Here is a 26,601-nt window from a genome sequence, read left to right as displayed (position 1 = left end):
TCAATATGGCTCAATACAGTTAGATATAGGTAGCAAGAAATTCAAGGGGGTCTGGGGGTGCAACCCCCAGAAGCTGCAGAATTTTTGCAATATAAAGGCTTGAAAATTCCTTAAAATTTATTTTAAAGCACAACTAGCTAGCTATAGCAACTTACAACTTTTCCCCAAACTGAATTTAATTTTCACAGGGAACCCATGTAGCATGGCCCCCTTTATAGAATAGCCTATAATTATTTTGCTATTTAGCTACGACTAGGCAGCTAGCTGTATAAAGTGAATTCACACAGCTACAATAAAAAGACTACACAGTTGCAAAAATGCAGTATACTATATTGGTTTGTCTGGAATGAAGTGAACGGGTCATCATGTAAATATACTGGTGGACAATCATGAAACCAATCACTATTCGAAAATGGCGCGATGTGGGATGAGACTTTGTTCAGTATCTCAACAGGACAAGTGAGTAGTTGAAGAGGAGTGATTTCTACTAAAAGTCTCATCCAGATGGTCGCCATGTAATGTATGGGTGTACAGCTTCCTGCCGTGGAATGAGGCACAGTTTGTCACTGCCAGCCCTTCGCCTAGTAAAAGAAGCCAAGGGTGACAAGCCAAGATATCATATTTTATGAAGACTGAATTGTGATATAAGTGTGCTGGTTTAGACACCTGCTGTACACGTGATAAACGTCAACTGTCAGCACACGTGATACGTAGAACCCACAATCATTTCTGTACAAAGCGATGTGAATGTTATGCTGTACTGTAAGGTAATTAGAAGTACTGTACGTGTAGTTTTGTACTTTAGTTAGGCTGAGAAACTATAGGTAACTGCTTGTGCCATGCATTTTCAATAACATCTGTATAATGTACGTGTAGATATGACCGTCCAGAGATTGCATGACATTAATATAGTTCAAGCTGGTCAGCTAGTTGGTCCAGCTCCAGATTATTGGTCTGGCTCAGGCCTGACCAACCAGACTACCTCCTCCGGCCTTGTGTAGGCGTGACAACATATTGGTGTTATTTTTCGTGAATAATTGCTAATAACTCCTTCACTGATAATTGTATTTCAGCCAAACTTGGTACCAAGATACACCTTTGTACCCTGCTTCTGTATGCCAGATTTCAAGGCACAATCAGACATGGCGTTCACGTTTTATGGCAGTTTTGTAAGTGTGCGAAAAGAGGAAGAAAAATAAGAAAAAGTAAGCTAATTTTTGAAGTTGCATATTGCTTGAAGTGATTTCGCTCAAATGTGGTAAGTGGAGTACTGACATTGTTGGGTGGGGGGTGTCCACAGCAAAAATCGTCTTGTTTCATAAAGGCAGCACAGAGCTACAGAGGTGTGAAAATCACATTTTCTGTCTTCCTGTCAATATACGCCACACCATAAGTATATTAACAGGAAGAAAGAAAATGCAATTTTCACACCTATGTAGCTCTGTGATCCCTAATCTGATAGGAACCTAATTTGCTACCAGCGTGCTGGCCAGTTAGAGGAGTCTACACACCAAATTTGAAGAAAATCGCTCAGCCATTTCTGAGATACGAATGAACAAAATTTTGTTTTACTTTCTTCATTTTTTTCTTCTTCATTTCGCACACTTTGCAAAATCCGCCATAAAACATGAATTCGTGCTTGGACCAGGCTGAAATTTAGCCTGTCACGCCCACAGGGTAAATCCCTTGGAGGAATGAGTTGTTTTTTGGAGGAATGAGTTGAAAATTCATATGTAGATGGAGTAGCCATCGTAGGAGTGCCTTTTTATGGTTTGAAAGGAATCGAGATAAAGACCATGGAAATACAACACAAAACTAAACCTGTGTCACAATTATGCAAAAATAAAAATAAATAAAAATTACACGATTGATTTTTATGAATAAAAAAACTATTAGTTTTCATGCCTACCAGGCAAACCGCTTAGAGCAATGAGCTGAAAATCAGTATGTAGCTGATATAATCATCATAGAAAGTCCTTGCAGTAGTGCAGAAGAATCGGATTACAAACCACTGAGTTATGATTCTGTTAGGCACAATCTGTAAATTTGCGCAGTTTATACATTGTGCTGCGCATTTTGTGAATTCGTAATTCACAGTTTGTGAACTACCATAAGAGCTGCACATTTTATGAACTGGATTCTGGCTTGTTCATTCAGTGTACTGCCCATACTTACTGTTTACAAGGAATATAGGTCAAGACGCACTAGTTCCATTTTCTATATTGACTATCTCTCCCTCCAAGGTTCCTCTACATACTCTGCAGATAGCCTGGATAAGGTGCACACTGTCTTTCTCTCTGCTGCCCTTTGCACACTACTTGAAGCATTTGTGGTAGCCGGTTCATTTTGTTTTGATCAGCTGATATCTCTCCATGTGGGTTAGCTTTGATGGGCACAGGGACTATATACCGAGTCCATCCTGTTATACTTTTTCTAGCAGTTGTCTAGCACATGCATACAAACACAGTGCATATGTTGCACCAGTAATGAAATGTGTATCAGCACATAAGGTTTGGTGCATTGTAACTCGTGTCCAATATCATATCTCTGATGTCCAAGTCTTATCCAGTCCAATAGTACATGTACTTATATATAGTTCCACTCTCACATTATCCTATGCATGCAGATGTAACACAACACGTGGTTACATAATGCCACTTCTGTGTGATACAGTTATTAATGCAAACATAATAATTATTATAGTGTTTGGAATCAGGTATGCTGTGTTACATAATTATATAGCTAAGTATACTCCAATACATGAGTGAGTTACAAAGGCACAGCTCCATTACAGCAAGACCTAGAAAAGTTATATCCATTTTCATTTTGCCCAGCTGTAACCACATGTCTTCCTAAACACCTTTCATGGTACCCCCATGAGCAACTATTGCTCCTGACCTATGGAATCCACAAACATGAATACACAATTTGTTTGCATAACTAGACCTCACCATGTCACTTAGTCATATCATCATCCAAACTAATCATTCCATAAGAATGACAAGTCATCCAATGATTCTAATTAAACAAACATGATCTGTTAATGCATGTGACACATCATAACTCATTGGTATATACAACAGACTATGAAAAGAAATTCACTGATTTACCAAGAAATCCAACTATTCACCAAAAAGGTTATTTAAGCTAGATACGTTTTACCACAACATGAACAAACGCATGCATGTTTACTTAATGGTACAAATGAGTACACAGAATGTGATGATGTATATTGAACTGTTTGCTGAAGCAATTAATAGGTGCATAATTTTTGTGGCATAGTCTAATGTATTTCAATACATTTCATTTTAAACAAGCGATTATGTAAACTATATAGTTGGGTTTCACTCAGTGGGTAGTCTGCACAAACAGAGTAAAGTCAAATAGTTAACTGAAACAGATGATGTATTCATCTGAACGTGCCCTCAACAATAATTAAGTCATTACACTTTGCTTTCAGCCATGTTCAGCCAGTTACACAGCATTGCAAGCTCCTCTGCAACCATTCCAGTCACTGTACATGCAGTAAAAGAAAATACAGATAACTTCTGTTACACGTGTAGGGAAGCCATTATGTGGTGCTAGTTACCACAAATCAACACCTTCCGCTGTCAGCAAAGATATACATAAAGGAAGACTCAAGTAGGTCCATGATGTTCACATTATAAGTACTGTGGTATGCCAAATTAAGGTACCAAGTGACGTTGAAGAGTAGAGAAATCAAGCCTGTAGCAGATGGTCTGTTTTAGGTAGTTGTAAGCTAAGTACCACGTGAAAAATACACACATGGTCTTATAGGGGGTCTGGAGGCATGCCCCTACAGATTTCTTCTGAGATCACTTACTGACTGTTCTATTAGAACAAATGACTGTTCTATTAGCGTGTCTCAATCTTTTTCCAAACTAATATATCAGAAAATTGATAGGTGCATAGACTCCATGAATTTATAGGTGCTTGCTATGCCTATGGGGATCACAAAGGTTTGGTCTCTTACAAAACTATCAGCTAAAATCCAGCCTGACTTGTCCTTCACAACAGCTTGGTATTATTACAAACTTGGGAACCGGACTACTTGTTCAGTATATAATTAATATTGCTATATAATTAACCTCCCATCTCCACAATGTCCAGGTCTTATGACTAGTGGCTATAAATTTTTGTGATGCTAGAGAATATGATAGCATACATAATTCACCATTCTTCCATACCTCTGTAAGTATTTTCTTGTAGCCTACATGTTCATTTTGCACATGCTCCACTATGTCATAAAATTTCTCAACTGTTGCAACTAAACAAAGGTGGCCAAAGACAGTTTTTTTCATTCTCATTCTGTAAGTTCAGAATTTTGTGAATGGCAGGCACAAACAAAGCCGGTTTAGTTTCTTACCCTTTGTTTGGCAGGCATTTATAGAACATCTTCCATCTGGGTAGTTTAACAAAACAAACTTCTTTGTTTCAGTAATGAACTGAAGGGCTAATTAGAAAATCACTTCTTTCCACTCTATTCAAAACGTCTGTTATCTTCTACACCTTCTCCTCCGTTACTGTTGTTTTACTTTTGGAGGTGTGATTGGGATCAAGATATTTTCCTCTACAGAACCTTTCAAATAGCTCTCTGTGACCCTCTTTCAATGTGTCTCCGAGTCTAAACTCATAGTGAAACTCACACCTCGATCGCATACACTACCATGATGAAATCTCGTGATCCAACAGTTGGAACGACAGTAGGTCGCAATACAACTGTACTGTGTTGCATCTCGCCTTGCCATATGTCAGTACAACACCTGCGCAATTTATAAATTGTTGCACATTTTATGAATTCACAAAATGCGCAGTGCAATTTATAAACTGCGCAAATTCACAGATTGCGTCTAACAATTCGAAAGGCAACTACGTGTAGCAAATGCAAGATCGAGATACTCTAATAGAACAGTCACCCTAATAGAACATTCAGCTACGTTCATAACTTACTCCATTATAGAATTATATTACATTGCAAGTTATTCTGTAGGGAATTCAGCTACAAACAGTTAATCTAATAGACAATTCAGCTACAGGCAAGTCACCCTGTAAGGAGTTCACCTAGAAACAAGTCACCCTGTAGAGAGATTAGCTAGAAGAAGTCACCTTGTAGAGAGTTCAGCTACAAAGAAACTATCATGTAGAGAGTTCAGCTGCAAACAAACCACCCTGTGGAGAGTTCAGCTACGAACAGATCACCTTGTAGAGAGTTCAGCTAGAAACAAGTCATCCTGTAGAGAGTTCAGCTACAAACAAATCACCCTGTAGAGAGATCAGATAGAAGAAGTCACCTTGTAGAGAGAGTTCAGCTACAAAGAAACTACCATGTAGAGAGTTCAGCTGCAAATAAATCACCCTGTAGAGAGATCAGCTAGAAGAAGTCACCTTGTAGAGAGTTCAGCTACAAAGAAACCATCATGTAGAGAGTTCAGCTGCAAAAAAATCACCCTGTAGAGAGTTCAGCTACGAAAAGATCACCCTTTAGAGAGTTCAGTTAGAAGAAGTCACCTTGTAGAGAGATTTCAGCTGCAAATAAATCGCCCTGTATAGAATTCAGCTACAAACATATCGCCCTGTAGATAGATCAGCTAGAAGAAGTCACCTTGTAGAGAGTTCAGCTACAAAGAAACCATCATGTAGAGAATTCAGCTACAAAAAATCACCATGTAGAGAGTTCAGCTACGAAAAGATCACCCTGTAGAGAGTTCAGCTAGAAGAAGTCACCTTGTAGAGATTTCAGCTACAAATAAATCACCCTGTAGAGAATTCAGCTACAAACATATCGCCCTGTAGATAGATCAGCTAGAAGAAGTTACCTTGTAGAGAGTTCAGCTACAAAGAAACCATCATGTAGAGAGTTCAACTACAAACAGGTTACCCTGTAGAGAGATCAGCTAGAAGTTTTTTTATTTATTTATTAATACTTTACAGGACTGTATAGATCAATACAAAATTAAACTTAAGAGGTTTACCAGTGTTTTGCACTGATAGCCAAAATTAATTACCTACAAATTACAATTAGCTACAAATAATAATTACAAGGGGTAGCTACAAACAGTACAAGTTAAAGGGTGAAATAGTTTGTAGGAGCTTGAGTGTTTAAACATTTGAAGCAAGGGCAATGGAAGTAAAAAAAAGTACATAGTTTGGTACTGTCAAAATTGTTAACGAAATAATTTCAAAAATACTTCTTGAGTTTGAATTTGACAGTTTGGAGGGTTTGATATAGATCAATTAGTGGTAAACTGTTCCACAATCTGGGTATATGGTAAAAGTAGGAATCCATTACACTGTTTTTAGATGTTGTCATGTGCCTGAGTTTGTATCCTGCTAATCTTGTGGGTCCAGAGACAAATTCTACAAAGTTTAATATGTTGAACTTTTCAGGTGGAAATTTTACTGACTTTATAAAAAACATGATGTCAACTAGATCGTAAATATGCATGAGTGGAAGAAGTTTCAGTCTCAAAAGCCTTTCTTTGTAGTTACTAGTGTAGTTGTTAACCCTTAAACCCGCACGTAATTTTTAGGAACAATGCACTTATAACGCATACGCCGATAAATGGGCTTTTACGCAAAGCCTCAAACAAAACCATGTAGCTATGAAACCAAGAAAGGTACCACTACGCAATTTGTGCCATTATATTCGTGATGGAATAAGGAATAAAACAGTACCTAGGGATTTACCCTTCAATAAAAGCATGAGGCCAAAACTTGCCAAGAACAATGTGTACACAATTAAAACACGCATGCCATTGCATACCTTCAGAAAATGGACCATAACTCTGTCCCAGTTCACTTTATCAAGCTGAAATAAACACTAGTAGCTTCGTCATTCATTGGAGAATCACGGCATATAAAGCTCACATGAGTCACACATTTTTAAAAATAGCTACCAAACCATGCGTTCACAAGGTAGGGGAAACCAGACTTCAATCTTTAGCGCATCATAACACATATCAAAACATATGTATGGGATTTGTCAAATCAAGCATTTTCAGGTGGTCAACATTAAAAGTTTTCAAAACACTGGGTTAAACCTTTAATAATTAAGAATTATGCATTAAATAGACATAATATCTGTTTAATATCTTTTTTGAAACCTCAACTTGGTAAAACAGGCTGATCATAAAATCTCATCATTCCTCGTCATTCATTGTCCAATACAAAATGCATGTATTTTACACTACACACAAAAACACTAATTTACAACCTTTAACTCACAAAATCTCTACAGCACACCATACAATAAAAGAAAGCCCTTGAATTTCTCTATCCAATTCTGACCATACAAATGGGAAAAGGTTGCCATAGCGACAGCTATTTACTGCTGATGATGATATAATACGCGCTCCATACATTAACCTATTGGAAAATTTAATTATCTCGGCGGGAAAATCCAAATTTACAAGCTGTTATCCTCAGCCAAATTCGCTAAATTTGGTATCATTCTATGCAGTGAAGGATGCTTACTAAGACTCCAACAGTACAAATTGTTAAACAGGTTAGTTTACAGAAATATGTTACTTTGAGGGTAAAGGCCGGCCTGAATTCACATCAAGCTTTTGGATACAAATTCAGGGCTATTGTCACTCATAAATTCTGATGGTACTCCATATTGAGAAAAAGTTGACCTCAAGGCCTTTATGCCTTTATGACTGAAGTGGATGTAGTAGAGGTCATCTCAATGATTTCTAAATAACAAGCGAAATAGTCCACCACCATAAGGTAAATATTTTCCATCAAGGTGGAACAAGTCAGAAGTAATTTTTTCTCAAGAATGTAGTGGCAGTAGTGACGTACATGATTAGTGGTTCTCTAGAGGGTACAAGGGATCATTGGCATTCTGATCACTGGCACATGTGATCTTAGAGATATTCAGCCACAAAACTGAGGATCGTGCATGCAGTCAACAGTGTTGAATACCTTGGTGGCCACAGTATAGCTTCTTTAGGGTTTCCGTTTGGAGCTTCTCAGAAACAACAATATCTAATCCAAAACAGCCAAGCTGTAAAAAAAAGAGTGCGGCCCTCAAAAAGGCTATGGTGAAAAAAGATGTGAAATCCAAGGTGGCGGCCAAGAAATGGCTGTGATGGTAGGCTAATAGTAAAAATTTTAATAACGATAATTCAGGTGAATTATTGTGCCGCTTGGTCTTGGCACAAAATTCACCTGAATTGTCGTTATTAAAATTTTTACCATTAACCTACCATCACAGCAATTTCTTGGCCGCCACCTTGGATTTCACATCTTAAGCTGGCCTATGGCCGGCTTTGGGACTTTTTTAACCTATCTTTTTTTCTTTACCACAGGAAGAAGAAAAGATGAAGCAGATTTTAAATACTTTAAATGTTTCTGATTTTATCAGTAAATGTACAAATTATAATATAATACATACATTTATTACAGAACTCTCCATGGTGGTTTCTTTGTAACTGAACACTCTACAAATTGACTTCTTCTAACTGCTCTTTCTACAGGGTGACTTGTTTGTAGCTGCACGATCTACAAGGTAACTTCTTCTAGCTGATCTCTCTACAGGGTGATTTATTTGTAGCTTAACTATCTACAAGGTAACTTCTTCTAGCTGATCTCTTTACAGGGTGATTTGTTTGTAGCTGAATTCTGTACAGGTGATTTGTTTGCAGCTGAGCTCTTTACAGAATGGTTTCTTTGTAGCTGAACTCTCTACAAGGTAACTTCTTCTAACTGATCTTTCTACAGGGCAAATTGTTTGTGGCTGAATTTTCTACATGGTGATTTGTTTGCAGCTGAACTCTCTACATGGTGGTTTCTTTGTAGCTTAACTCTCTACAAGGTGACTTCTTCTAGCTACAGAGTGATTTGCTTGTAGCTGAACTCTCTACAAGGAAACTTATTCTAACTGAGCTCTGTACAGGGTGAATTGTTTGTAGCAGAACTATCTACAAAGTAATTTCTTCTAGCTGATCTCTCTACAGGGTGATTTGTTTGTAGCTGAATTCTGTACAGGTGATTTGTTTGCAGCTGAGCTCTTTACAGACTGGTTTCTTTGTAGCTGAACCCTCTACAAGGTAACTTCTACTAGCTGATCTCTCTACAGTGCGATTTGTTTGTAGCTGAACTCTCTACATGGTGGTTTCTTTGTAGCTGAACTCTCTACAAGGTGACTTCTTCTAGCTGATCTTTCTACAGGGTGATTAGTTTGTAGCTGAATTTTTTACAGGGTGATTTGTTTGCAGCTGAACTCTCTACATGGTGATTTCTTTGTAGCTGAACTCTCTACAAGGTGACTTCTTCTAGCTGATCTTTCTACAGGGTGATTTGTTTGTAGCTGAACTATCTACAAGGTAACTTCTTCTAGCTGATCTCTCTATGGGGTGATTTGTTTGTAGCTGAATTCTGTATAGATGATTTGTTTGCAGCTGAGCTCTTTACAGAATGGTTTCTTTGTAGCTGAATTTTCTACAAGGTATCTTCTTCTAGCTGATGTCTCTACAGGTTCACTAGTTTGTAGTTGAATTCTCTACATGGTAGTTTCTTTGTAACTGAACTCTCTACAAGGTGACTTCTTCTGGCTGATCTTTCTACAGGGTGATTTGTTTGTAGCTGAACTCTCTACAAGGTAACTTCTACTAGCTGATGTCTCTACTAGGTCACTAGTTTGTAGCTGAACTCTCTACATGGTGGTTTCTTTGTAATTGAACTCTCTACAAGGTTACTTCTTCTAGCTGATCTCTCTACAGGGAGATTTGTTTGTAGCTGAACTCTCTACAGGTGATTATTTTGTTTGCAGCTTAACTCTCTACATTATGGTTTCTTTGTAGCTGAACTCTCTACAAGGTAACTTCTTCTAGCTGATCTCTATACAGGGCGATTAGTTTGTAGCTGAACTCCCTACATGGTGGTTTCTTTGTAGCTGATCTCTACAAGGTGATTTCTTCTAGCTGAACTATCTCTTTCCGTAGTTGAACTCCCTACAAGGTAACTTCTTCTAGCTGATCTTTCTACAGGGTGAATTGTTTGTAGCTGATCTCTCTACAGGGTGACTTGTTTGTAGCTGATCTCTATACAAGTTACTTGTTTCTAGCTGATCTCTTGAATTCTCTTCAGGGTGACTGCTCTATTAGAGTGACTGCTCTATTAGGGTGACTGCTCTATTAGAGTATTTCGATCTTGCACTTGCTACACCAAGTTGGATTTCGTGTTATAACTCCATGGCTTTAAGTCTGATTCTTCTACGCCATTGAAGAGCCTTTCTGAGATGATTACTCCATCTGTACAGTGATTTTCAAAGCATTACCCTAAGCGGTTTTTCTGGTAGGCGTGACAAGTAGTCGTTTTTTTATTAGCTAATCTTGATTGCGTAATTGTTACACACTGTTGGTTTTTTCGTTGTATCTTCCTGGTTTTTAGCTCGATTTCTTTCAAACAATGAAAGGTTTGAGGTTCAATAGTTAACCTATTCACCCACCGATTTTCAGCTTCTTCCCATACGCGGTTTACCCGGTAGGCGTGACAACATATTGGTGTTATTTTTCGTGAATAATCACTCAGAACTCTTTGCCTGTTTATCGTATTCCAGCCAAAGTTGGTACCGAGATGCGCCTTTATACTCCCCTCTGTGTGCCAAATTTCAAGGCAATCAGATATGACGTTCACGTTTTATAGCAGTTTTTGTAAGTGTGCGACAAGAGAAAGAAAAATAAGAAAAAAAACGAAGAAACTAAGCCAATTTTTGAAGTCGCATATCTCGGGAATGCTTGAAGCGATTTCGCTCAAATGTGGAATGTGGAGTGCTGAAGTTTGAGAGCATGTCCACAGAAAAAATCGTCCTGTTTCATCACGGCAGCACAGAGCTACGGAGGTGCGCAAATTGCGTTTTCTTTCTTCCTGTCAATATACTCACGGGTGTTGCGCTCTGGCTTCTTGGGCCGCACGACACACTATCGTGTGTCTTGATGGTTGTGGTACAGTAACAGGTAGAAACCTACCAAGTAGCCCAAGTGGAGGACACAGCATGCAGTACTCTCATTTCACATCCAACCATACTGGAAATTTCAAGGTGACTTTGTGAACTGGTTACAGGTATTTCTGAGACTACTGCTCTCACTTGTAATTTCTATGGAGATTTTCAGTGGTGCACTTGAGAGAGTGTCTGCAGTGTGCAAGTGCTTGCCTGAGCCATGTGGTCAAACCTCATCAAAAAGTGCAGTACTCTTGGAAGCAGGCTATTTAAATGCTTGTGACTTAGGAGCGAAACTAATGGATTTTGATCTGTCTTTCCTTGGATTCATGAAGCAAATATCTCACAGGTCCAGGTTGCAGCTAACACCTTTTTCTTGATTTGGACATATTGAGATTTAGTGTCCATCTTGGAACAAGGTACATATACAACAAGGTGTCACTGACCATTAACTTCCTACAGAAGCCCCTAAGCCATTCATGAGAGGAAGCATCAACTGAACTTTGATCAGGATTACAATGTACTAGGATACCTGGAGTAGTCAATTCACATTTTAGTTTCAGAAAGGCATTGTCCTGGGAAGGTCCCCAAGCCCAAACTTTCTTGGCGCTGAACAATTCTTGTAGAGGATGTAACATTTCAGCAATGTTTGGGGAAAATTTCCCAGCTGGTTGGTCATTCCTAGAAACCATCATAATTCAGAAAATGACTTTAGGATATACATCTGATTAATGGCAGCAGTTTAACTGGGATCAGGGGATATTCATTCTGGTCAATAACATGTCCAAGGAAAATCAGCTTATTCTTGCTGAACTCAGATTTGCTACTGTTAAGGGTGACACCTGATGTGGCAAACGTTTCATTACTGAATCAAGTCTCATGTTATGCTGTTCCTGGCTTTTTCCAAAATCAAGGATATCATCCATGACACAGCACTTCCTGCAAGTCATCTAGAAGGAAGCTCATTCGTCTCTGGAAGCACTCTGGGGTGCTTGAAATGTCAAAGGGAAGCTTTTTATAACAGTGGCATCCAAAGAGGATGATAAAATGTAGAGCTTTCTGATAGGGAAACCTGCCAGAAGCCACTATTCGCATCTAATTTACTAAATGTGGTTGCTCCTGACAGCTGGGCCAAGGTATCGTCAATCTGTGGTGTTCCTGTAACACACAATGGTTCAGTGGCTTGAGGTCTACACAGACATGAACTCCACCATTCTTCTTCTTGACTACCAACATCCCTACACACCATGAGGTTGGTTGTTAGACTTTAGAGATGACCCTTTGAGCTTCCATTTGAGCTAGTGTTTCCTTGACGTTCTCATGAATTGGTAGTGGAATATTTCTAGCTGCTCCTAGACAGTACATTAAAGCATCAGATTAAAAACAAATTCTATACTCAATCTGCATTGTGCCTAGCCCTGTAAAAAGGTTTGGGAATCATCATTGGATAAAGATTGTCTAGTATATATGAATATATGATAGCTAGGAGTCCCAGCAGAGTGCGAGAAAGTTGTTTGACAACAAAGATTTTATGGGCACAAGAGTGTTCCCCATGGCTTAGGTTGGCTGATAGACTACCCTGTACTGCTAAGGCCTGATGGTTAGTACTATACCACATAGTAGTTGAACTGTCGGGTGATGATGTAAGATAGCGTTTGCAATAAATTTCTTGCTGGAGAGAATTTAAGTTGTGGTCGAATGCATAGAAAGTACCAGATCTCAGCTGTTGTGGCTCAGACTGCATATTGCTGGGGCACCACCTAGTCTGGGAATTTCTGTCTTTTAACCAGGCACGCGCCCACTTCGGGAAGGCCAACTGTGGGCGCGCGCCTGGTTTACTGAAATTGTTTTCGTAAAAGTGTGTGTGTGTGTACCTATCTACTTATCTACCTATGTTTGTCCGTACGCACCCACGTGAGCAAAATTGTTAAATAATGGTAAAAGCAGCTTTTATGTAAGAAATAAAAGTGAAATGAAGTCTGTATTAAACTTCTGCACAGGTGAACTTTGCTCTGAGGTGGTTTCTTTTTGGCGGACTGAAATACGGGTGTGGCGACTTTCCTCAAACTACCTTCCCCTTGAGGTTTTCAGGCGTTTAGCAACTGAAAAACAACGGTGCAGGCCTCGTACACTACCAGGAATAGCCTATCGCTTCAAGTTGAAAGGGGGCGTATCCCTTATGTACGCGAACGAAAATGAAGAGCAGCCTTGAGGCTTTGTCGAGAGAATTTGTGGGGAAAAAACACGTTAGTCACACTATAAAACAGTTTAGAAGATACTTCTCTGCGTAATATGTTGGTAAAAGCGATTTGTTTACCAAACACTTCCTTAGCAGTGCATAGCAATGTAATTGAACGAATTACGAATATTTCATGAATTACAAAATACGAGAATTAGCTAATAATATTATTGCACAACCCAAAACTACCCTATTGTGAAATCAAGACTAAAGGTGGACCGATACCGATACCAGTATCGGATCGGTATCGGTAATACAAGGTACAGATACCACAGTAGACACTCACCATTTTTATTTAATTAACCATCTCAAAGCTAAGTTTCCAGTAGCTAATAACTTAGTTGAGCTAACAAAGTAACGAAACAAAGCCTTTGTTACTCTTTTCCAAGTATTGCTGCAATTGCTCCGTGTGTATTCTAATATATTAGAACACGTGAATCCTTTGTAATTAAATGGTAGTGCAATTGTTCCTCAAGAAATAAGTTTATGACTACTTGGCTTGCTTTTTCATGAAAAGGTTTGGTTGAAAAGCTGTAACAAACATTGTACAATTATTGGCCGCCCATGCAATTAATTGCCTTATCAATAAGCTTACAAGAAAACTACCTCGAATCAAGAAATTAGTAATCTATCATAATGTTTATCATGCTTAGCTGTTATACAATGAATATTTTAAAACTTGATTGAACTGAGATCAATCAATTACTGTGATATTTTAATAGCTAGCTATGTATCACAACAATGAAATTTCTATAATAAACTTGTCTAGGCTTCAATGTATAGTTTCGGTATCGGTATTGGTATCGGCAAATAATTTCAGTACAAATACTCGTATCGGAAATATCGGTAAAAAGTGGTATTGGTCCATCTCTAATCAAGACACACAGTAGTGTGTCGTGCGGCCCAAGAAGCCGGCGCGCAACACCCGTGAGTATATTGACAGGAAGAAAGAAAACGCAATTTTCACACCTCCGTAGCTCTGTGCTGCCTTGATGAAACATGGCGATTTTTGCTGTGGACACTCCCTCCAACTTCAGCACTCCACATTCCAAATTGGAGCGAAATTGCTTCAAGCATTCCCGAGATATGCAACTTCAAAAATTGGCTTAGTTTCTTCATTTTTTTTCTTCTTATTTTCTTCCTCTTGTCGCACACTTACAAAAACTGCTATAAAACGCGAACGCCATATCCGATTGTTTTGAAATTTGGCACACAGAAGGGGGGTATAAAAGCACATCTCGGCACCAACTTTGGCTGGAATACGATAAACAGGCAAAGAGTTATGAGTGATTATTCACTAAAAATAACACCAATATGTTGTCACACCTACAGGGTAAACCGCGTATGGGAAGAAGCTGAAAATCGGTGGATGAATAGGTTAACTATTAAACCTCAAACCTTTTGTGGTTTGAAAGGAATCGATCTAAAAACCAAGAAGATACAATGAAAAAACCAACAGTGTGTAACAATTACGCAATCGAGATTCGCTAATAAAAAAAACGACTGTTTGCCACGCCTACCAGATAAACCGCTTGGGCTAATGCTTTGAAAATTGCTGTACAGATGGAGCAATCATCTTAGAAAGGCTCTCCAATGGTGTAGAAAGAATCAGACTTAAAGCCACGGAGTTATAACATGAAATCCAACTTGGTGTAGCAAGTGCGAGATCGAGATACTCTAATAGAGCAGTCATACTAATAGAGCAGTCACCCTGAAGAGAATTCAAGAGATCAGCTAGAAACAAGTAACCTGTATAGAGATCAGCTACAAACAAGTCATCCTGTAGAGAGATCAGCTACAAACAATTCACCCTGTAGAGAGATCAGCTAGAAGTAGGGAGTTCATGCAATTATGGAAAGAGATAGTTCAGCTAGAAGAAATCACCTTGTAGGGTTCAGCTACAAAGAAACCACCAGGTAGAGAGTTCAGCTACAAACAAATCGCCCTGTAGAGATATCAATAGAAGAAGTTACCTTGCAGAGAGTTCAGCTACAAAGAAACCATCATGTAGAGAGATCAGCTACAAACAAATCTCCCTGTAGAGAGATCAGCTAGAAGAAGTTACCTTGTAGAGAGTTCAGCTACAAACAAACCATCATGTAGAGAGTTCAGCTAGAAGAAATCACCTTGTAGGGTTCAGCTACAAAGAAACCACCAGGTAGAGAGTTCAGCTACAAACAAATCGCCCTGTAGAGATATCAATAGAAGAAGTTACCTTGCAGAGAGTTCAGCTACAAAGAAACCATCATGTAGAGAGATCAGCTACAAACAAATCTCCCTGTAGAGAGATCAGCTAGAAGAAGTTACCTTGTAGAGAGTTCAGCTACAAACAAACCATCATGTAGAGAGTTCAGCTAGAAGAAGTTACCTTGTAGAGAGTTCAGCTACAAAGAAACCATTCTGTAAAGAGCTCAGCTGCAAACAAATCACCTGTACAGAATTCAGCTACAAACAAATCACCCTGTAGAAAGATCAACTAGAAGAAGTTACCTTGTAGAGAGTTCAGTTACAAAGAAATCACCATGTAGAGAATTCAGCTACAAACAAATCACCCTGTAGAGAGATCAGCTAGAAAAAAATTACCTTGTAGAGAGTTCAATTACAAAGAAACCACCATGTAGAGAGTTCAGCTGCAAAGAAATCACCCTGTAAAAAATTCAGCCACAAACAAATTGTCCTGTAGAAAGATCAGTTAGAAGAAGTTACCTTGTAGAGAGTTCAGCTACAAAGAAACCATTCTGTAAAGAGCTCAGCTGCAAACAAATCACCTGTACAGAATTCAGCTACAAACAAACCACCCTGTAGAAAGATCAGCTAGAAGAAGTTACCTTGTAGATAGTTCAGCTACAAACAAATCACCCTGTAGAGAGAGCAGCTAGAAGAAGTCACCTTGTAGAGTGTTCAGTTACAAAGAAACCACCATGGAGAGTTCTGAAATAAATATATGTATTATATATATAATTTGTACATTTACTGATAAAATCAGAAATATCTAAAGTACATTTGCTTCATCTTTTCTTCTTTCTGTGGCAAAGAAAAAAATATAGATTAAAAAATCCAAAAGCCAGCCATAGGCCAGCTTTGGGGTATGCAAATACAAAAAGAAGTGAAATCTAATCCAAAACAGCCAAGCTGTAAAAAAAGTGTGCGGCCCTCAAAAAGGCTATGGTGAAAAAAGATGTAGGTGGCGGCCAAGAAATGGCTGTGATGGTAGGTTAATGGTAAAAATTTTAATAACCACAATTCAGGTGAATTTTGTGCCAATTGACCAAGCAGCACCAAAATTCACCTGAATTGTCGTTATTAAAATTTTTACCATTAACCTACCATCACAGCCATTTCTTGGCCGCCACCTTGGATTTCACATCTTATTTCACCATAGCCTTTTTGAGGGCTGCACACTTTTTTTACAGCTTGGCTGTTTTGGATTAGATAGTAATACATAGTTGGTTAATTTTATAGTAGTATATGTGACCGGGCCTGCGAAAACAGGGCATGTGGGCACAAACTACACTATGTCACTCTACAGGTCATATCTCAGTTCTGGAAAAGAATATTTATATTTTGTTACTTGCATCATAAAGCCAATTAAATTCTTACTAGATGCTCAAAATTGCATTGCCATACCATACTGGTACAAAATGTTATGAGTGATGAAAGTTTGAAAAAGTAGGCAAAAATCATGTGCCCACATGCCCTATTTTCGCAGGCCCGGTCACATATACTGTCTATAGTTAATTCCAGATGAGTTAGCTAGCTGCATGGCGGCAGGTTTTTAGAAGTAGCACAACATCAACTTGTTTATATTGTCAAAGCAACTGTATTCATGGGGGTGGAAGTGACCCCCATGAATTTGTCCTTTGGTGCATGTGAGATCCACATTTGCTTAAAGCACCTATAGCAACACCAGCACCTGCAGCAATTAATTCTGTCTATTTGCATACTGACTACTTTTCCCTCTTGCTAATGCCATACACTTACCTCAAGAGTTCATTATGATATTATGCAATGCTAGAGCCTTACCTGTAATCTGCATTTCTAGGGAACCATAACCAGAACCCTTATAACTTAAAGCTACTAGTTCTATGGTTCTTAGAATATTTGTGCTTTGGTGCATGTGGGATCCACATTTGCATTTGGTGATCACAGTATTACCAATGATTGTTCTGTGATTGCAGTGACTGCTGCCCAGTATCAAACTTACAGGAGATTGTAGATCCTTTGACAAATATTGTTGCAGTCAGATACTTTGAGTTCAGAGGGTCCTTAATGGTATCTAAACTGTTCAGAGCTAGGAGTGTAGATGTATCTGGTGTAAGCCGGTGTCACTCTCTATCATAATGTTCAGTGGTCTTGTTAGACACACAGCTCCAAAATGGCCTATTTTGCCACTTCGCATTTCTGGCAGGGCAGCTATCACAGGTGTGTGTGTGTGCGTGCGTGCGTGCGTGCGTGCATGCATGTGTGTGTGTGGTCTTCCCGCACCACAGATATTTCTTCTGTTCATCTGATCTGTGGTTTCTTTTTGTCTTTGCATAAGGTGTGTGAGAGATTGCATTAACTGGAGAAGGATCCACAGTACTTCCCTTAAATACACATTGCTGCTCATCAATGGTTTCTCTTTATTTTTCTCTTTTTCTAGTGTCAGTTCTGGGTCCATTTGGAGCCATTCTAATAGGGATACATCATGAATGCCCACTGCTATTCTGTCCAGAATTATTTTGTTCTTTAGATCTCCGTCAGTCTGCAGAGAGATTATACAAACTAGCATTGAACTGCTCTGCTGGTTCTTTCGGAAATTGGTAACAATAATTCATGCATTCAATAAAAAATTCTTTCTGATGTGAAAGAAAGCGTTAAAGAGAACTAGGTTGTACTCCTTTTGGGGTATTGTCTAATCACTGGACTGGACTACTGGACTGGAATACTGGAATGGACTATTGTACTGACATTGTTTTGGTTTTACACATTTTTAATGGGATTACTGTACATTTGTGACAACATTTCTGCGATAAGCCCTAAATTAAATGTGTTCTATTCACTGCTTGACAGTACCTACTCTACTGTATGGCATATATATATATATATACTGACAAGTAGGTATAGTGGTATACCCAAAAATATTTCTCTCACTCTTAGGCACACATGATTATGGTGATACAACTTTCTATAACATACGAACTGATAACTAGTCACTGGAGTCCTGTGTGTAATGGGAGCACATTAAATTAACCTACTTTTAAAACTTGTATGCACTGTATGCCATTGTGCAATTTTAACAGCTAAATGGCATTGTAATACCATTAACAGAATGTAGACATTTCATTCCAGTAATGAAATATAACCAGTTATGTGATGGGATATAGTTTATGTGTTCATACACACCATATATTATGTTATAGAAAGGTGTATCACAATAATCATGTGTGCCTAACAATGACAGAAACATTTTTGGGCATGCACACATGTCAGTCTATACATTAGAGTAGATACTGTCGAGCAGTGAATAGAATACATTTAACTGAACCCATTTGGCTTATCATAGCTACGTTTTAGGATCATTTTCACCACTCAGTGCTGAAATGTTGTCACAAGTCACCCAAATGTACAGTAACCCCACCCTTAAAAATGTGTAAAATCAAAAAAATGTCAGTCCAGTAATCCATTCCGGTATTCCAGTCCAATAGTCCAGTCCAGTGATTAGACACTACCCTCCTTTTGGTGTTTATCTGAGATACCAATCAACTCCAAAAATGTCTTGTTATTCCTTACCTAAATAATAGAGCAATGTGCTGACTTGGTGATTTTTTTTGAAAGCCAGATGCCACACAGTGTTCAAATCTATGTTGCCATTTTGGCCATATATCAGGAGTCTCAAATGGAAATGCCGCCAGAAGACTAAACAAGCTGGCCATCACAATCTCACTTCTGTCTCCATGTAGTGATTGGCATCTCAAATGTAATAATTGGAATATATCAACAATAGAACAACAATCAGACATGAATCACATCATAAATGCAAAGATCTGTAATTGTGTATGCATAAACAGTAGTCCACAGTTCGATGGGGGGTTTTGTTTTATAAGGAGGATAGTTGCGAATAGCTGTTCAACTGAGAAAACTGGTCAAACACCATTGATATATGTGAGACTGTGAAACTGGTTATAACTACAATGATGGATTCAGGATGGGCATTTGTGGAAAATGCCTCCCCTTCCCCTCACTTGCTTTGATTGAAATACTAAACCTTGTTAGGCCAAAATGAAAAGTATGCACATTACTATCATTTATTGCAAACTCAAATTCAAAGCACCTATCAAACTGTCACTAAGCACCTTTGTGCATACTAAGCGCCTCTAAAATAAGTATACTATATATAGTGTTTAATATATCTGTAGCTTTTTTAAAGACTGTACACAACCATCTGCAAAGGCAAAAATGACAAAAATCAAGAGTGAGACACTACTAAGAGGTGATTATTTCAGCTGCTTCAAAAATACAACTATCAAGAGAATCTGTTCACTCCAACCACCTACAATTTAGCCTGTTTGTACCCTTCTCCTTGCCAGCTCATAGTATCAAGACACACGGTAGTGTGTCGTGCGGCCCAAGAAGCCAGCGCGCAACACCCGTGAGTATATTGACAGGAAGGAAGAAAACGCAATTTTCGCACCTCCGTAGCTCTGTGCTGCCTTGATGAAACATGGCGATATTTGCTGTGGACACTCCCTCTACCTTCAGCACTCCACATTCCAAATTTGAGCGAAATCGCTTCAAGCATTCCCGAGATATGCGACTTCAAAAATTGGCTTAGTTTCTTCGTTTTTTTTCTTCTTATTTTTCTTCCTCTTTTCGCACACTTACAAAAACTGCTATAAAACGCGAACGCCATATCCGATTGCCTTGCAATTTGGCACACTGAAGCGGGGTATAAAGGCGCATTTCTGTACCAACATTGGCTAGGATACGATAAACAGGAAAAGAGTTATGATCGATTATTCACGAAAAATAACACCAATATGTTGTCACGCCTACAGGGTAAACCGCATATGGGAAGAAGCTGAAAATTGGTAGGTGAATAGGTTAACTATTGAACCTCAAACCTTTTGTGGTTTGAAAGAAATCGAGCTAAAAACCAGGAAGATACAACGAAAAAACCAACAGTGTGTGACAATTACGCAATCAAGATTAGCTATTAAAAACGATTACTTGCCACGCCTACCAGATAAACCGCTTGGGGTAATGCTTTGAAAATCGCTCTATAGATGGAGTAATCATCTTAGAAAAGCTCTTCAATGGTGTAGAAGAATCAGACTTAAAGCCACGGAGTTATAACACGAAATCCATCTTGGTGCAGCAATTGCGAGATCGAGATACTCTAATAGAGCAGTCATCCTAATAGAGCAGTCACCCTGAAGAGAATTCAAGAGATCAGCTAGAAACAGGTAACCTGTATAGAGATCAGCTACAAACAATTCACCCTGTAGAGTGATCAGCTACAAACAGTTCACCCTGTAGAGAGATCAGCTAGAAGAAGTTACCTTGTAGGGAGTTCATGCAACTATGAAAAGAGATAGTTCAGCTAGAAGAAATCACCTTGTAGAGTTCAGCTACAAAGAAACTACCATGTAGAGAGTTCAACTACAAACAAATTGCCCTGTAGAGAGATCAATTGAAGAAGTTACCTTGTAGATAGTTCAGCTACAAAGAAACCATCATGTAGAGAAATCAGCTGCAAAAAAATCACCTGTAGAGAGTTCAATTACAAACAAATCTCCCTGTAGAGAGATCAGCTAGAAGAAATTATCTTGTAGAGAGTTCATCTACAAACAAATCACCCTGTAGAAAGATCAGCTAGAAGAAGTTGCTAATAATAAATAATAATAATAAAGTTACCTTGTAGAGAGTTCAGCTACAAAGAAACCATCATGTAGAGAGTTCAACTGCAAACAAATCTCCCTGTAGAGAGATCAGCTAGAAGAAGTTTCCTTGTACAGAGTTCAGCTACAAACAAATCATCCTGTAGAAAGATCAGCTAGAAGAAGTTACCTTGTAGAGAGTTCAGTTACAAAGAAACCACCACGTAGAGAGTTCAGCTACAAACTAGTGACCTTGTAGAGACATCAGTTACCTTGTAGAGAGTTAAGCTACAAAGAAACCATCATGTAGAGAATTCAGCTGCAAACAAATCACCTGTAGAGAGTTCAGCTACAAACAAATCACCCTGTAGAAAGATCAGCTAGAAGAAGTTACCTTGTGGAGAGTTCAGCTACAAAGAAACGTTCAGCTGCAAACAAATCACCTGTAGAGAGTTAAGCTACAAACAAATCTCCCTGTAGAGAGATCAGCTAGAAGAAATTTCCTTGTAGAGAGTTCAGCTACAAACAAATCACCCTGTAGAAAGATCAGCTAGAAGAAGTCACCTTGTAGAGAGTTCAGTTACAAAGAAACCAGCACGTAGAGAGTTCAGCTACAAACTAGTGACCTTGTAGAGACATCAGTTACCTTGTAGAGAGTTCAGCTACAAAGAAACCATCATGTAGAGAGTTCAGCTGCAAACAAATCACCTGTAGAGAGTTCAGCTACAAACAAATCTCCCTGTAGAGAGATCAGCTAGAATAAGTTTCCTTGTAGAGAGTTCAGCTACAAACAAATCACCCTGTAGAAAGATCAGCTAGAAGAAGTTACCTTGTGGAGAGTTCAGCTATAAAGAAACCATCATGTAGAGAGTTCAGCTGCAAACAAATCACCTGTAGAGAGTTCAGCTAGAAACAAATCTCCCTGTAGAGAGATCAGCTAGAAGAAATTACCTTGTAGAGAGTTCAGTTACAAAGAAACCACTATGTAGAGAGTTAAGCTGCAAAGAAATCACCCTGTAGAAAATTCAGCCACAAACAAATTGCCCTGTAGAAAGATCAGTTAGAAGAAGTTACCTTGTAGAGAGTTCAGCTACAAACAAATCGCCCTGTAGAGAGTTCAGTTAGAAGAAGTTACCTTGTAGAGAGTTCAGCTACAAAGAAACCATTCTGTAAAGAGCTCAGCTACAAACAAATCACCTGCACAGAATTCAGCTACAAACAAATCACCCTGTAGAGAGATCAGCTAAAAGAAGTTACCTTGTAGATAGTTCAGCTACAAACAAATCACCCTGTAGATAGATCAGCTAGAAGAAGTTACCTTGTAGATTATTCAGCTACAAACATTCACCCTGTAGAGAGAGCAGCAAGAAGAAGTCACCTTGTAGAGTGTTCAGTTACAAAGAAACCACCATGGAGAGTTCTATGATAAATATATGTATATATATAATTTGTACATTTACTGATAAAATCAGAAATATTTAAAGTACATCTGCTTCACCTTTTCTTCTTCCTGTAGTAAAGAAAAAAAGACAGGTTAAAAAAGTCCCAAAGCTGGCCATAGGCCGGCTTTTGGGTATACAAATACAAAAAGAAATGAAATCTAATCCAAAACAGCCAAGCTGTAAAAAAACAGTGCGGCCCTCAAAAAGGCTATGGTGAAAAAGATGTGAAATTCAAGGTGGCAGCCAAGAAATGGCTGTGATAGTAGGTTAATGGTAAAAATTTTAATAACGGCAATTTAGGTGAATTTTTTTGCCAAGACCAAGTGGCACAAAAATTCACTTGAATTGTCGTTATTAAAATTTTTACCATTAACCTACCATCACAGCCATTTCTTGGCCGCCACCTTGGATTTCACATCTTTTTTCACCATAGCCTTTTTGAGGGCCGCACTGTTTTTTTACAGCTTGGCTGTTTTGGATTAGATATTAATTATGTAGCAGACCATGGACACCACATGCATACATGCATGTAGTCTAAGATTAGTTAGAAAAAATCATGGCATCCTATACATGTGCTTTGAGTAGTTGTGTTGAATTCAAGGTTGTATGAACGCTACACTATTACATATGCTAAAAATTAATTAAATATAAAATGACAGATGTACAGTTAGAATCATAACAGCATGATAAAGACACACAGCAGTGTGTCGTGTGGCCAAGAAAGCCAATGCACACCACAGGTGAATATGACAAGAAGAAAGAAAACAAGCTTTTCAAGCTCCGTGGTCCTTTCTTGAAAGCGCACTATTTTTTTTGTACTATAGCTGGCTGGCCACTGTCAATACCTTACATTCAAAATAATTTATTGGCGAAATCACTATATGAGTGGCATTTTGGTGGGACCTGTTCATTATTGGGGTAATCTCTGCTTAAACAGTACTACAGTACTGTTTGATACAATACAATACTATTGTTAACTTTCTGTCTTCCATAATCATAAGAAGACATTGAGTAAAACAAGTCTCAAAGCTAGCATTTGGGGTATTTAAATACAAAAAAGTGAAATCCATGCAAAAACAGCTTAGATGTAGGAAAAGGGTGCGGCCTTCAAAAGCATGGGTGAAAAAATGTGAAATCAAAGGTAGTGGCCAAGAAATTGCTGCAATGATATTAATTCCAAATAATTTTATTGTCCATTATTAAAAGTAATTAGCATTAACATTATTACAGCTATTTCTTTGCTGCCACCTTTGATTTCACAACTTTTTTCACCCTTGCTTTTAAAGGCCTCACCCCTTTTACAGCTAAGTTGCTTTTACATGGATTATCTCTGACAACAACAGCTATATTAGTAAGCTTCAACCAGTCAACATATAGTGTTGATGAAGATGATGGACCGGCACAACCTGTACTAGTTGTCAGTAACCCATCATCAACTGATATTACTGTACAAGTTAGAAGTAGTGACATTACTGCAACTGGTGAGTAGACCAACATCACCTTTAACAACATGTTAACAGTGAGAATATTACAGGAGGTGTTGATTATGATTCTGGACCATACAATGTCACATTTCCTGCTGGAGTGACCAGTGTTTCATTTGATGTTCCAATAAATGATGATAACATATTGGAAATTAATGAACAGTTTAATCTCACTATTGTTTTATCCTCAGTACTTAATGGATTTACAGTCAACTGTCCTAGTCAAGCTGTGGTGACTATCATTGATAATGATAGTGAGTGATGTTTGATATAATACATACATTGGTTATGCCCGGTACCATTGTTCCTATAGTTATTATCTATACCAATACAACCAAACTGAGAAAAAGGGTGATGCCCTCCAAAAAGGCAAGGATGAAAAAAGATGATGCTGACGGTGTGATCATTAAAATAATTGGCATTGGAATCATATTGCAGCCATTTCTTGGCTACCACCTTTGATTTCCTAACTTTTCTTCACTCTGACCTTTTTGGAGGACTGCACCCTTTTATCACAGCTTGGTATAGATATCATTTCTCTTTGTAATAGGCCAGTTTCATGTAAGGGAAAGTATTTTAATTGATGTTTTAATTGCGGTTGAGCAACCACTGGATGCTGTGGTTAGCCATAAAAATGTACAGAAACCATTGGGAAATGGACAACCACGGACACAAAATCTATTGCCACATAGAACCTTATAGAAATATCCGAGTTTTCAAAGCAGCACTGTAAACTACATTGATTTCTATGCCCTGTGGTGTTTGTCTGCTGTAAATACGCTAAGCCACCAGCGAGTTATGAACCAATAAAGGTTAGAATGCGTAGTGAAAATGTTTTCTGGAGACGAAACACATAAGCAGCTGCTTGTTATCCTTGTTTACCAGATGTACAGTACAAGAGCAAGCCTTCCTATCACCTGGATGATGTATCTGGGCTCCCTGAACACGCTGTTAACTTATACTAGCCATTACGTACAGTATGTTACCATTTCGGTTTTTATCGTAACTTCGCGTAATTTTGCTCTTACTCTTGTTCTTACTGTGTTCCTAGGATTAGTAACAGCACCCCTAGGGTTAGAAAACGCCTTTAGGATTAGGAACAGCGCCCTTAGGATTAGGAACAGCGCCCTTAGAATTAGGAACAGCGCCCTTGGGATTAGGAACAGCGCCCTTGGGATTAGGAAAAGCGCCCTTAGGATTAGGAAGAAGCGCTAGTAGGATTAGGACAACATTTTAAAACATTAGGTTAGGGTTAGGGGGTGGGTTAGATATATAGTGATATATATTGATTTACATTTGTGACATTTAAATATGGCAAAATAATAAGAGCTGTCAGCTAGCACTGGTGGTACAGTGGTTAGGAACACTGCTATTCAGGCTGGAGGTCTGTGGTTCGGGTGCCCGTTATGACAAGTTTTTTTTTCGTTTTCTGTACCTTTTGGTGTCATATTTTTTCTAAGTTATAATGGTAACATACTGTACCTAATGGCTTTTGTTAACTTATTAGCTGTCATGCCAATTCAGCACTTTCCTGCGAGGCAATTCACAACAAAGGCTATTGTTAAGCCTTTTGAAGATCCTGCATTATTTTCTGACTTCGAACTTACGAATATCAGCTGTGGAAAGCCTTGTCTGGTAGCACTTCTAACTTCACCACTCAGGAATTTTTCGTCCTATTCACAGCGGACAACCACGAAACGAAAGAGAAATCAATGTAGTTTCTTTCCATGTACACAAAATTAGAACATACCATATACTTTGTAAGTTACCGAAGTTTTGCTGCCAGTTATCATCGTTTTCCAAATGGCTTCAATACATTTTTATGGGCATCCACAGCATCCAGTGGTTACACAATAGACAATTAACACTGATTGCATTCTTAAGGCCTTATGTGAAACTGGCCTATTGTAAGCCCCAAAGCCAGCCTATGGCCAGCTTTAACCTATGACCAGTTTTGAAGCTTCCTTTTAACTTGGTTTTTTCTTTACTATAGGAATCATTGAATAAGAAAAACACTACTAATGGTGTACAACTATGTGACTGTCTATTGTAAATATGAAACTTCATACAATGATTATCATGTATACAGCTGTTAGGGTGACTTGTTCTACAACTGAATCTTGTACAGGGTGTTATGTATAGCTGAACTATCTACACAGTGACTTGAATGCTCTACAGGGTGTAGCTGAACTCTCTGACTGATTGTAGCTGATCTTTCTACATACAGGATGACTTGTAACATAGCTGAACTCTATAAGGTGCTGCAGCTGAACTCTTCACAGGATGACTTTGTTTGTGGCTAAACTCTCTACTGGATTACTTCTTGCTAGCTGAACTCTCTAGGGTGACTTGTTATGAAATTTTCTAAGGAGTGATATGTTTGGAGTTAAACTCTCTCTGCATGGTGACTTGTTTGGAGCTGAACTCTCTATTTGGTGATTTTATTGTATCGGATGTCTCTACAGGGTCTTGTAACTCTGAACTCTCTACAGGGTGAGTTGATTGCAGCTGATCTCTCTACAGGGTTCAAGGCTGAAATTTCTACAAGGTGAATTTTTTGTGGCTGAACTCTGACCTGATTTCTCTCTACAGGATGACTTGTTTGTAGCAG

General features: G+C 38.5%; 1 protein-coding gene across 1 annotated transcript in view; it reads left to right on the top strand.

Moving 5' to 3' along the window:
- LOC136262033 (adhesion G-protein coupled receptor V1-like) overlaps positions 1-26,601 on the top strand; it is a 180,945-nt gene that overhangs the window by 122,098 nt on the left and 32,246 nt on the right. Inside the window, exons 16-17 of the mRNA XM_066056162.1 lie at positions 23,850-23,987; positions 24,041-24,244. Coding sequence (XP_065912234.1) covers positions 23,850-23,987; positions 24,041-24,244 — 342 coding nt within the window. The remainder of the gene's footprint in view (positions 1-23,849; positions 23,988-24,040; positions 24,245-26,601) is intronic.

The sequence above is a fragment of the Dysidea avara genome, chromosome 7, assembly GCF_963678975.1.
Source record: "Dysidea avara chromosome 7, odDysAvar1.4, whole genome shotgun sequence".
Lineage (NCBI taxonomy): Eukaryota > Metazoa > Porifera > Demospongiae > Dictyoceratida > Dysideidae > Dysidea > Dysidea avara.
The sequence above is the reverse complement of the archived record's forward strand: the minus strand, read 5'-3'. Positions and strand labels throughout refer to the sequence as shown.